The sequence below is a fragment of the Megascapheus bottae genome, chromosome 7 (assembly GCF_031878675.1).
Source record: "Megascapheus bottae isolate mThoBot1 chromosome 7, mThoBot2.hap1, whole genome shotgun sequence".
Taxonomy (NCBI): domain Eukaryota; kingdom Metazoa; phylum Chordata; class Mammalia; order Rodentia; family Geomyidae; genus Megascapheus; species Megascapheus bottae.
Window position 1 is genome coordinate 11,779,507 of NC_143515.1, and position 12,734 is coordinate 11,792,240.

Here is a 12,734-nt window from a genome sequence, read left to right on the forward strand (position 1 = left end):
ATAACACTGCAGATAAAAGACATAACTAAATGGAGGTTTAATTTTTCTCTCATATATTGACTTGTCTTTTCCTCTTTGAATCTGGAGAAACTGTTCACTCTCCCAGGGTAGAGCTATCAGAAGTTATGCCTTGTACTGTTTTAATTAAGAAGGTAAAATAGCAGCCTCAGCTATAGCAGATAATAATAAACATTTCCAAACTTTTTATGCCAGGAAGCAGAGAATCAGTAATATAAAAGAAGATCATCTTAGAAGGTCTGAATAAAATATGTTTTACCTTGACCAGTAATGCTTCCAAATAACCCACAGGTAGTATAGAGGCCACCAGCTGGATTGCACGTGGGAACTGGGGGCTGCAGGAGTCAAGGGCTGGCTTCAGTTTGGGGACAAAGCTGCAGCTGATTATCATTGCTCTTAGCAGCACTTATGTTGTGGCAACAGGGAAAACAGAATTGGTTCTGGCAAACAGGAAGGGTACCATGGGGCCAAATGGGACATTTACGAAAGGTGTTAGTGTGAGCACTCTCAGCAACTTCAGTGCTACAATGAATTAAGCTTTTTGGGGGAAAGTGAGCTCTGGATTAAGCCAGAGAATGCAATGTTTTTTTTTCTTTTCAGAAAGAAAAGAAAGCACATTTTGTTCCCCAACATCTTGAAATTTTAGATGATGTAATTTCTGAGGTTAATCTGAAATATGTAAGAACAAGAGCTATAGAGAACTGTGGTCTCTATCAAAACCCAAGGGAAAATGATGAAGGTAAGCTGGAAAACCTTCAATAGGAGGGCTTGTTGGACACTCAGGTGATGCCTCACTGCAGCACACAGAGGACTGATTGATTGGGGTCAGCTGGTTGACCCCATTCTTAATGGATACTACTCCTCAGTTGCTTTGGTAGGGAACTTGTACTGGCCATTAACAAGCTGGATGTGAGACTGGCTTAGGTGCAATGCATGTGAAAAAACAAGTACAGAAAAGGGGAACTGAGCCACAGAGAAGACAAGATATGTAAACTAATGCGCAATCTTGTGCATGTATATGTATATGTTGCATGTATTTTATCATGTTACATGTATTTTCAGTGATAGTCTTCTGATGATCTATCACTGATATAGAACTATATGCTACAGCAGAAGAGGTCAGGATTGGGGATGTAAGCTCAGTGGTGGAGCACATACTTAGCATGTGTACAACCATGGGTTTACCATGGGTTTAATTCCCATCCTCCAAACCCTACCCTTTCGTTCTTAACTCTAAATAGCTACAGAGTTTTACACTGGCAACATATAAAATATCTAAATTATGTTCAATAACTATTAATGAATTATCTTCATAAGTATTAATTTAGATAATAATCTTTAGAGCTGTCGATAGGAAAATTATATATATTATAAACGAATAACAAGTATTTATAGAATCATAATTTAAATGAGATATTAAAAACAAAGTATCATGGGTGTATCTATGCAGAAGAAAGTGTACTAAAGCTAAATGAAATCAAATATTCCTGACATTTAGTTCTCATTCTTCTATTCCTTTATGTTAAAGTTAGGTTTTTTCCAAGTAAATACTGGAACTTTTCTAGAAGATTATTACAGTATTTATCATCTATATTTCTAGATTTTATCAGTCATTAATCTACTTTTGTGTTATCAGAGCTTGTTCTTGCACATTAATTTGGGGAGAATTTGCACGTTGTTATACACTCCATTTATTTAGCTCTTCTTTAATATGATTTGATAATTTTTCATTTCCTTTTTTAAATTTTTATTTTTTATTGCCTGGGTAATGTATAGAAACGTTACAATTACATTCATCAGGGAGTAGGTGCATTAGTTCTCACATTTTGATACCCCTTCTCATTTTTTTATTTTTTATTGTACTTAATAGAAGGGTTACATTATATTCCTTATAGTCACACACATTGATACCCTTTCTCATGTCATGGTCCCCAGTTCCCTCCCTCCACCCCCGCTGCTAATGTTGTTTTCCCCCCTTCCTTATCCAATTTCAAATAACCAATCAAGCACATATACAATATATCAGATAAGAAGGTGAAATACTGTAACAATATAAGATAACCACGGGACAGCAAAAGAGATGAGCGATAACATAGTACATTAAGGACAACAATCACTCATTATATGGCTTTTGTTTCTATATCCTGGAGGTCCTTACATTTAGCATCATACTATCTGGCCTTATGTATTTAGGTTTTGTTCTACTGTAAATCTCTGCTAGGAGAGCCCAAGGTTTCTACTGATTATGTCAGATGAGGGAAACCATTGAGCCTATGTTCCTTTGAGTCTGGCTTACTTCACTTAATATGATTTTTTCTGTCTTTCCATTTCCTTACAAATGGGGCAATGTCATTCTTTCTGACAGCAGCATAGAATTCCATTGTGTATAAATACCACATCTTGTTGATCCACTCATCAACTGAGGGACATCTGGTTTGGTTCCATATCTTTGCTATGGTAAATAGTGCTGCGATGAACATTGTTGTGCTAGTGGATTTAGTATGTCCTTGTTTCTGGAGGATTGGGTAAATGACTAGTAGTGGAATTGCTGGGTCATAGGGGAGCTCTATGTTTAGTCTTTTGAGGAACTGCCATACTGCTTTCCATAGTGGTTGAATGAGTTTACACTCCCACCAACAGTGTAGTAGTGATCCCTCCTGGCTACATCCCCTCCAGCATCTGTTATTAGATTTTTTGATCCTGGCCATTCTAACTGGAGTGAGGTGGAATCTTAAGAATTGTTTTGATTTGCATTTCTTTTATGGCCAGAGATGTTGACCTTCTCATGTTTCTTTTTCCCCATTTCCCTTCCCATACCTCTCCCCATTAGGACATATAGGATGAGACTAAATTAAAGGAACTTTAGGATATGAAAACAAGAGTTTTATCTTGTACTATGTTATTTCTCTTCTCTTTTTTTGCCCTTATGATTAATCTCATATTGTTACTGTATCTAACTTTGTTACCTGGCATATTATATATACATTTTTTCTTTATTTGAACAAGTTAATTTGTAATTTTCTTTATTGAACTATTTCCTACTTTGCCCAGGCTTGTAGTTTAGTGAGTTATATTTCTGAGGCTAGCATTTTGAACTGTGCTTTCCATTTGTCTTAATCTAATTGTTAGAAATACTTCAGTATTTAAAAGGACACTTTTTTCTTTTCTTTTTTTTAAGACACTTTTTTCTAAGATCTTCTTGGAGGCATCATTTGTGCTAATGAAATAGCCTGCTATATTCGATTTAAGGGATTGTTTTGTTTTGTTTTAAACTGGTCTTGGGACTTGAACTCTGGGCCTGGGCATTGTCCCTGAGCTCTTTTGCTGAAGGATAGCACTCTATCACTTGAGTCACAGTGTCATTTCTGGCTTTTAAAAAAAATTAATTGAAAGGACCTCCAGGATATTGAAACAAAAGCCATATAATGAATGATTGTTGTCCTTAATGTACTATATTGTCTCTCATCTCCTTTGCTGTCTCTTGGTTATCTCATATTGGTATAGTATCTCACTTTGTTATCTGATATATTGAATTTATTTGTATTTGGATACTTGAAATTTGATAGGGAAGGGGGGAAAACCAAGACGGGTGCGGGGTGGGGGGGGGAGGGAAATGGGTACCAAGACATGTGAAAGGGTATCAATGTATGTGAATTAATGCACCTTCTATCTGGCAAATATCATGTAACCCTTTTACTAATTACAATAAAAAAATTAAGTGGAAATAAGAGTTTCCTGGACTTTTCAGCCCAGGAAACTGCAGTCCTTACCCTTCAGCTTTCTGAGTAGCTAGGATTACACAAGTGAGCCACTGGTATCCAGCTTATTAAGAATTTTCTTCTCTGACTCATGTATAGTGAGGTTTTTTTTTCGGGGTGGGGGGTTCAGTTCTGGGGCTTGAACTCAGTATTTTGTTGTTCTCTTACTTAGCTTTGTAGCTCATTGCTAGCATTCTACCAATCAGAGCTATATCTCCAGTCCAACATTTTGCTGGTTAATTGGAAATGGATTCTTGTGGACTTTTGTTTTTTGTTTAAGGTGGCTTCAAATCATAATCTTCCCTTCTCAGCCACCTAAGTAGGTAGGATTAGAGGCATGAACCTCAGGAGCTTGCCTTATATAGTGAATTAAAAAATATATTTCTTATAAACATTTATTGAAAGAATCCTTATTCTGCTTCCATATTTAATACAATGAATTGTATCAATTTTCTCAAAAAGAATTATGAATTTCTAGAATAGAACTTCACAATTATAAATAACACTTTAAATGACATTTTGATGGACATTGCTAGTTCCTTAAGGTTTTACATTTATGCTCATGAATAAAATTAACCTGTCATTTCTCTTTCCCTTGGTACTGCTCTTTGTTTTTCTGTCAAGACTATGCTGACCTGGTAGAAAGAGTTGAAAATTGCTGTTCTTGTCCTAATCTTCAAAAAACTATTATCAGTTTGAAATTTTTCTTCCTTTGATTCTAGTAGAATTCCTGGTAAAACTTGTCTAGCTCTGAAAATACGTATGAAATGATTTTGAAAAAACTGAAAAAAATTGAAAACAGCTGTAAATTTTATATAAAACATGTGAGATTTTAAAAATTATTTCAATTATGTTCATATTTTTATCTAATTTTTGTTTTGACCAGTGGAATGCACCATTTATTCCTCTTTGCATCTCTGGTGATTTGTGCTTTTCCTCTTCCTATCTTGACTAACCTTTCCAGTGAGTTCCTCCATTTATACTTTTAAAAAAGAAACTTTTGGCTCCACTGATATGCAAAATCTTATTTTTTCTATCTTATTAATTTCTGCTTTTGTCTTTTCTTAAATTTAAAATGTTTGTTTTGGATTTACTTTCCTCCCTTTTTTTTGAGACGGATACACAGTTCTTCAGTCGGTTTTTGTTGTTGTTGTTTTTTGTCTTTTCTTTTTTGGTACTGGGAATAGAACCCAGGATGTTGCACTGGCTAGGCAACCTCTTTGCCACTTAGCTACATCCCAGCCCAGTTCTTTAGTTTTTTGTTTCCTAAAAGCTATAAACCTCCCTCTGCTGTTTGTATCTTTCCTCTGTTGTAATACTAGGTATTGTGCCTATCAGTTTCAAATAAGGTACTTCTTTTTGTTGTTGTTGTTGGTCATGGGGCTTGGATTCTGGGCCTGGGCGCTGTCCCTTAGCTCTTCAGCTCCTCCCACACACTTCGTAGAATTCTCCTTAGCTGTATGTTAGGTTTTCCTGCTTTTTCATGTCTCCTATATTCTACCCCTGGAGCCACAGTGCCACTTCTGGTTTCCTAGTGGTTAATTGGAGATAAGAGTCTCATAGTCTTTAGTGCCTGGGCTGGCTTTGAACCTTGATTCTCAGATCTCAGCCTTGTGAGTAGCTAGGATTACATTCCTGAGCCACCATACCCTGGCTACTTCTTCATTTTTAAAAATACATGTTTCCATGCATATGGTCAGAGAGCAGGATCAGCATACTACTATTCTCTGAAATTTGCTGAACTTGCGTTATGGTCCCAAATCAGCCTGTCATATTCCATATATACAACAATTGGGACTTTGAAAGTATGTTGTCAATTTTTATACATACTTCTGGTTTGCTTAAAAATACTTTTATATATGCTGGTTATATGCTCTTACTAATTTTGTTATAATTTAAATATTATATATGTTTATTTTTCAATATAAATAGTTTAAATCAGGGCATTCCTTTTGCTAGGTAGGCTCTAATCATTGAGTCTGTCAACTCCTTTTATTGTATTGGGTATTTTTTAGATAGTGTCTGCTCCCTAAGAACAGTCTCCCAAGAAGTTAAAATTTCAGGCAGGCATATACTATCAGCATGTTCTTTCTTTTTTGGGGAGGGGGGTCGGTTGTAGGGCTTGAACTCAGGACCTGGACGCTGTTTCTGAGCCTCTTTGTACTCACAGCTAGTGCTCTACCACTTGAACCAAAGCACCATTTCCAGTTTTTGAGTGGTCAATTGGAGGCAAGAGTTTCTCAGGGACTTTGTGCCTAGGCTGGCTTAGAATCATCCTCAGATCTCTGCTTCCTGAGTACTATGATTATAGGCATGAACCACTGGTGTCCAGCCCAGCACACTCTTTATTTATTTAGCAAGGTACAAAATTCTTGGTAATTATTTTCTCTCACCTGAGTAACATTATTACTTCCTGGCTATCTCTCACTGCTGATGTTGTAAGATTGGATGGAAACTTACTTTTTTGGTGATATTAAAAGGTATTTTAAGTTTTTTCTTTTTGCATGTTACAGTAATATATCCATGTGGATTTGTTCTGTTTAGTATTTTGAGGCTTCCATGCATCTGTGGGAAAGTGTCTTTCTGGAAAGTTCTCAGGCATAATAGCTTTTAATATTAATCCTCCCACACACTTCGTAGAATTCTCCTTAGCTGTATGTTAGGTTTTCCTGCTCTTTCATGTCTCCTATATTCTAACTTATATTTTTGTTTCTAGGCTCCATTGTAGATCAATTTTTAAATTTCCAATTCATTCATTCATTCTTCCTTGGTCCTATCTAATGTGCTGTTAAACCTGTCCATGAGAATTTTATTTTCTCTTTTTTTCCTCTAGAAATTCTGTCTAGCATTTCTTCAAACCTTGCTCTTTATCACATTTTGATAATCTGCTTCCTTACTTCTAATAACTATAGTAAGGGCTCATTTTATAGTCTAGCTTTGGTGATTCTTTTTTCTTTCTTCTTCTTTATTAATATATTTAGTTTTGATTGGCTGTGGGGCTTGAACTCAGGGCCTTGACATGGTACTTGAGCTTTTTTGTTCAAAGCTAGCGGTCTATCATTTGAGCCACAGTACTACTTCTAGTTTTCTGGTGGCTAATTAGAGGTAAAGAGTCTCCTGGACTTTCCTGCTTGGGCTGTCCTCGAATCATGATCTTTAGATCTCAGCTTTCTGACTAGCTAGGATTACATGTGTGAGCTGCTGGTGCTCAACCAAAGCTTGGTCATTTTATCTCAAGTCCTATTTGTGAATAAGAACACAGATTTTCTTCCGCCTGTTATTTTCTCATTTTGCACAGTCTCTTATTTCCTTTCATTTAAAGTGCTGTTGATAATGAATTAGTCATTTTCCTATGAATAATATTTATTTGACCATTACCTATTCTTCTCTATTTTCTTTTTCTTTCTTTTTTATCCTGGAGTTAACATTCCCACTCTGGCTAACTCGCTTTCACATTTTCTGTGTTTTAGGGAAAATGACTTCATGTTCCAGACTCTAGAGTTCAATTGCTACTTCTAGTTCTTAATTCTGAAGTGCTTATTCAGTAACAACTTCTTATCAACCTCTCTTTTTAAAATCCAGCATGAATAATTATAAATCTTTCTGAAATTGTGATTATATTTGAACATTTTTCTGGCTTCCCTTGAATTATAAGATTCTTTTTTTTTAATTATAAGATTCTTTTTGGGAACAATCTTTTTTTATAAAAATGGTATCTTACTTTGGGCATGAAGAGTTTTGAGAAAAGTTGACTCTTCTATTATTGGTTTATGTCTATTTTTAAATTAAAATAGTAATATTAATTTTTTGAGAGCATTTTCTTATATAACCTAGGTTGGTCTTGAACTTGTAATTAGCTTGTCTTCTTTTTGCCAGTCCTGGGGCTTGAATTTAGGGCCTAACAGCTGTCCTTAAGCTTCCTCCCCCACCTCTTCTCTCAAGGCTAGTACTCTACCACTTAAGCCACAGGTCCACTTCTGGCTTTCTGATGGTTAACTAGACATAAGGCTCTCATGAACTTTTTCTGCCCAGTCTGGCTTCAAACCATCATCTTCAGATACCAACCTTCTGAGTAGCTAGGATTTCAAATGGAAGCCTCTGGTATATTGCTTCTAAGACTATTTTTTTTTTTTTTGCCAGTCCTGGGCTTGAGCTCAGGGCCTGAGCCCAGTGCTTCGACTTTTTCAAGGCTAGAGCTCTACCACTTGAGCCTCAGTACTACTTCCAGCTTTTTTCTATGTATGTGGTACTGAGGAATCGAACCCAGGTCTTGGTACATGCTAGGCAAGCACTCTACCACTAGGCCAAACTCCCGGCCCTTCTAATACTATTTTTAAGGGCAGGTAATATCTTAGAATCTAATCTGCTTCTTTCCTCCACACTAGTTTCCAAATGGGAATTGCAGTCATATTCATTTTTGAAGCAAATATCTCCGTCCTGTTGAGAGAAAAACTGGATGGAAAGTTCTGAGAATCAGCTAGGATGGAGGCACAGAATGACAGGTGGAAAGCGGCCCAGGTATCCACGTGGCTGGAGGTGACTTGTTTTTCTGGCTTGAAGATCTTGAGGTTCTCCTGAGTCTCCCAGGGACTACTTCCCACCATGAGTGCCAGTTCCTCTGATTCTTTTGTCTTTGCCTGGGATATCAGGCAAGGACTTGTTCTGCTTTGAACCTTTCTAGTAGGGGCTTCTCCTTCTTCTTTCTAGAAGTTTAGCTAATAAGTCTCTCAATCTCCTGACCTCAAAGCCGTGGTGCCTTTAATTTCTATAGTTTTATGGTAAGTGGGGATTCTGAGGGAGGGGGAGCCAGGTGCTTAACCTGCTACCTGAACAGATATTTTCATAACGTTTAAAAAGGCAAACAAACATCATCTGTATGTAGGAATATATATATATTAATTTATTTTTTTTGTCAGTTATAGGGCTTGAACTCAGGGCCTGGGTGCTGTCCCTAAACCTTTTTGTGCTCAATGGTAGCACTCTACCACTTGAGGCACAGCACCATTTCTTGTTTTCAAGTAGTTAATTGGATATAAAAAGTCTCATGGGCCAAGTGAGCTGGCTCACACCTGTAATCCTAGCTACTCAGGAGGCTGAGATCCTAGGACTGTGATTCAAAGCCAGCACAGGCACCGAAGATCAAGAGACTCTTATTTCCAATTGATCACTAGAAAATCGGAAATGATGCTGTGGCTAAAGGGGTAATGCAGTAGCTTTGAGCTAAAGAACTCAGGGACAATGCCCAGGTCCAATGTTCAAGCTTCACAGTAGACAAAAGAAGAGTCTCATATGAGGAATTTTCTGCCTGGGCTGGCTTCAAATTGAAACCCCAGATCTCAGCCTCCTGAGTAGCTAGAATTACAGTCATGAGCCACCGGTGTCTGGCCCATTTCAATATTTAAGTTATTTAAGAACTGAATGGTATATGTAGGACTTTAATATTATAAAATTAAAACTAACTTCGGAACATCTTAGGAAGTGTTTTCGTTTATTTGTTTTTGCCAGTCCTGGGGTTTGAACTCAGGGCCTGGGCACTGTCCCTAAGGATCTTTTACTCAAGGCTAGCACTTTACCATTTGAGCTACAATGTCACTTCTAACTTTTTCTTTTTATGTGATACTGAGGAATCAAACCCAGGGCTTCATGCACTCTAGGCAAGCACTCTACCACTAAGCCACATTCCCAGCCCTCTTACAAAGTTTTACAAAATCCCTTCACTAGTTTCTGTGTCCTCAGAAAACCACTATAGAGGGTGGGGCAATTGACTGATAGTGTCTAGTGTCTAGTGTCAGGTGTCTTCACCATCTCCTCTCACCTTTCTTTATCTGTGCATGATGAGTCTGGAGTATCTGAGAGCATTTGTCTGAATATTTTTCTTGAAAACATATTCTTACAGTGGTCCAGTGGAGGAACCTCAGATTTACAGATACATCTACTAGCTCAGAGTGATTTTCTGGTTCAAATACACCAACTGGCAAGGATACCCTCAGCCCACTGTACTCATGAAATTAACCAAGTCCAGTCTGTGTGGCTGTGCGTTTAGGATAAGCACAGTATAGTTTATGCATTTTAATGCCCTGAACAAAATTAATGTTCATTAGTAGTGCCAAGAGAGAGGGTTAGGATATTACTGCATGTAGTGCTTCTACCTTTGATGACGAAGTTAAAGTGTTTTACTGAACACTGATTAAATAAGGAAATTACTTCCTAAAGAGTCTGCCCATTTCAAAGAGGGTATGGAATATAAATCATGCAAGTTGTGATTTTTCTTCATAAATTCTAAAGTCATTTATTTTGAGGTCTTTCAACTACTTCATTTTCTTTTAGCAAACTCATTTCATTTGTCTTTACATTTTTTCCCTCTTCACATATGTGAGGACCCAACTTGAAAAATACATAAACTTCTCTCTCATAGCATTATGGTGAATTTATTTCTTCCTTGAATATTGGGATTTGTTTCCATTTGGGGAGCAGTTGAAAAAATGGCCCATTTAATTTTTTTTTCAGTGACTTCTTTCATCTGACATTGATTCATTTTCCCTCCCTTCCCATCCTCCCCCATTTAGAATTACAGAGACAGACTTTCTTACTTGGATTATTGTGTCCAGAAGATACAAGCTGAGATTCCTGAAAGAATAAGAAATACCAATTAATTTGACTATTTTGGCTTTCCAATCCCAAGCTGAATATGAGATATGTTACTGGTCATTCAGAAGCAATTCATTGATCATAACAACCAGCTAATGTCACAAAAATATGCTTCTTAAGTAGTTCTGAGAATATAGTTCATAATCACAATTATTTTGTTCACTGAGGTGAAATTCACATACATGATTTTGATAAAAACAATTCAATGGAATTTAGTGCATTCATAATGTTGTACAACCACCATCTCTATCTAGTTGCAAAGTACTTTCATCACTCCAAAATAAAGGCTCCTACCCATTAAGCAATAGCTCCACATTTCACTTGTCCTTTCAGCAACTAATTTCCATTTTTTGATTATGGATTTATATATTTTGAATAAACAGAATGATACAGTATATGACCTTTTAGAACTTGCTTCTTTCAATTAGCATAATAGCCTAAACGTTCATCCTTGTTACAGGAAATATCCTTTATTTCTCTCTTCCCCTCCTTTTCCATTCCCCTTCCTTTCCTCTCCTCTCTGCTCATCTCCTCTCCCTACCCTTTCTTTTTCTCCTTTCTATTCATTTTTATATGTCTCCAATTTGTAATCTTACTGACTTTGCTTCCTGAGTGCTCCAGTTACAGGCCTGTATCACTATGCTGGGCTTCGATTCATTTTTATGGATGGAAAATATATACCATAACTTTTTAATCTATTGGTGGGCATTTAGGCAATTTCTACCTTATAGGTTCCACAAACACTGCTTTTATGAATACATATACATTTCTTGTTCTAGTCCCTAGTTTCAATTCTGCTTATACTTAGGAGTGAAATTTTGGAATCCTATGACAGTAAAACTGTCAAACAGTTTTCCATGTGGCAGGACCATTTTGCATTCCAATCACAAATGCACAAAGGTTTCAATTTCTCCAAGTCCTCAACAACACTTGATATTCCTCTTTAAAAAATTTAGTCAGCCTTGTGGGAATAGAGTGGTATCTCATTGTGTTTTGACTTATATTTACATAAAAACTACATGCTCATTTTTCATGAGTTTTTTGGCTATTTGTAAATATTCTTTCAATAAGTACCTATTTAATTCCTTTGCCATTTTAAATATCATTATTACTTAGTTCAAAGAGTTCACTATACAGTCTGGATATTATACATTACTTGCCAATACTTTCCCCATTCTCTTATCATTTCCCTTTATTGACAATGTTCTTTATTGGACAAAAGTTTTAAATTTGTATAAAGTTTATTTCCTATAACTTCAGTCATATATAAGAATCCACCACCTAGTCTGACAAAGGTTTAATTCTGTTTTTTTTTGTGACATTAATGATCTTAGTTCCTGTATGTAGTCACTGATCTATTACATTAATAGCTTTGTAAGTCATTGTTCTCTGAATGTACCTCAATGTCAGAACCTCTCTGCAGAGGTTGGCAATCTTCTTTTCCACCAAAGACACTCTACTAAACAACCGTTGTCAATCATACAGAGGTTGACAAAAATAGTATTACAGATGCACATTTATCTGCAAGGGTACAATTCTAGTACTGTGCAGTATTTTATGATAGTTACTACCCAGATTAGAGATTGAACCTGATTTTTTCTATTAAAGTGAGATATGTAATTATGCATTGAGAACTCACTATCCCCCTCCTTTGCAAAAATTCTCATTTAACATGGAATATAAATATGAAATGAAAAACATGACTTGAGATGGTAGGAATGTAAAAAAATAGCAGCATTTAAATTATAACAGAACTCCTTTATAATTCTGGAATGTGGAATAAAAATCCATTGATAAAGAATTAACTTCTATGATGTGGCTTAACATATTTCAACAGAATTTAATGGTATTTAATGGGACTTACAACATATTCAAGTTCAAGTAAGAATGTCTATTGTAAAAAGGAATTCCAGGGACTAGTGTTAAAAGTGCTAGCCTGGTGGGCACAATTTGAGTGAGAATAGAAAAGGAGACTTCCTGCCCTGTTGAGATGATTGAGCTATATGCAAATGTCTAATAAACCTCAACCAATGTTGGTAATAATGAGCCATTTATCTAAAGAAAAAATAAATTCTGAGGTTCAGAGTTTGGAAAGTTATACCATGATAAAATATTGTTCTTGATCCAAACACATTTATTGTTGGTGACTTTAACACACCGCTGTCACTTATGGAAAGATCAACCAAGCAAAACCTCAACAGAGAAACCTCAGAATTTTATGATTGTATAGACCAACTAGACCTAACAGACACCTGCAGATCATTCCACCCAGAAACACCAGAATATACGTTTTTTTTTTTTCCAGCAGCA

General features: G+C 36.3%; 1 protein-coding gene and 1 long non-coding RNA gene across 3 annotated transcripts in view; one reads left to right on the forward strand and one right to left on the reverse strand.

Annotated features, from left to right (window-relative positions):
• Aff3 (ALF transcription elongation factor 3) overlaps positions 1-12,734 on the reverse strand; it is a 539,479-nt gene that overhangs the window by 162,524 nt on the left and 364,221 nt on the right. For both annotated transcript variants that reach the window (XM_090336509.1, XM_090336510.1), the window contains one exon: positions 10,367-10,403. In XM_090336509.1, coding sequence (XP_090192635.1) covers positions 10,367-10,403 — 37 coding nt within the window. The remainder of the gene's footprint in view (positions 1-10,366; positions 10,404-12,734) is intronic.
• LOC150060329 (uncharacterized) overlaps positions 1-12,734 on the forward strand; it is a 74,686-nt gene that overhangs the window by 42,839 nt on the left and 19,113 nt on the right. The window lies entirely within an intron of this gene.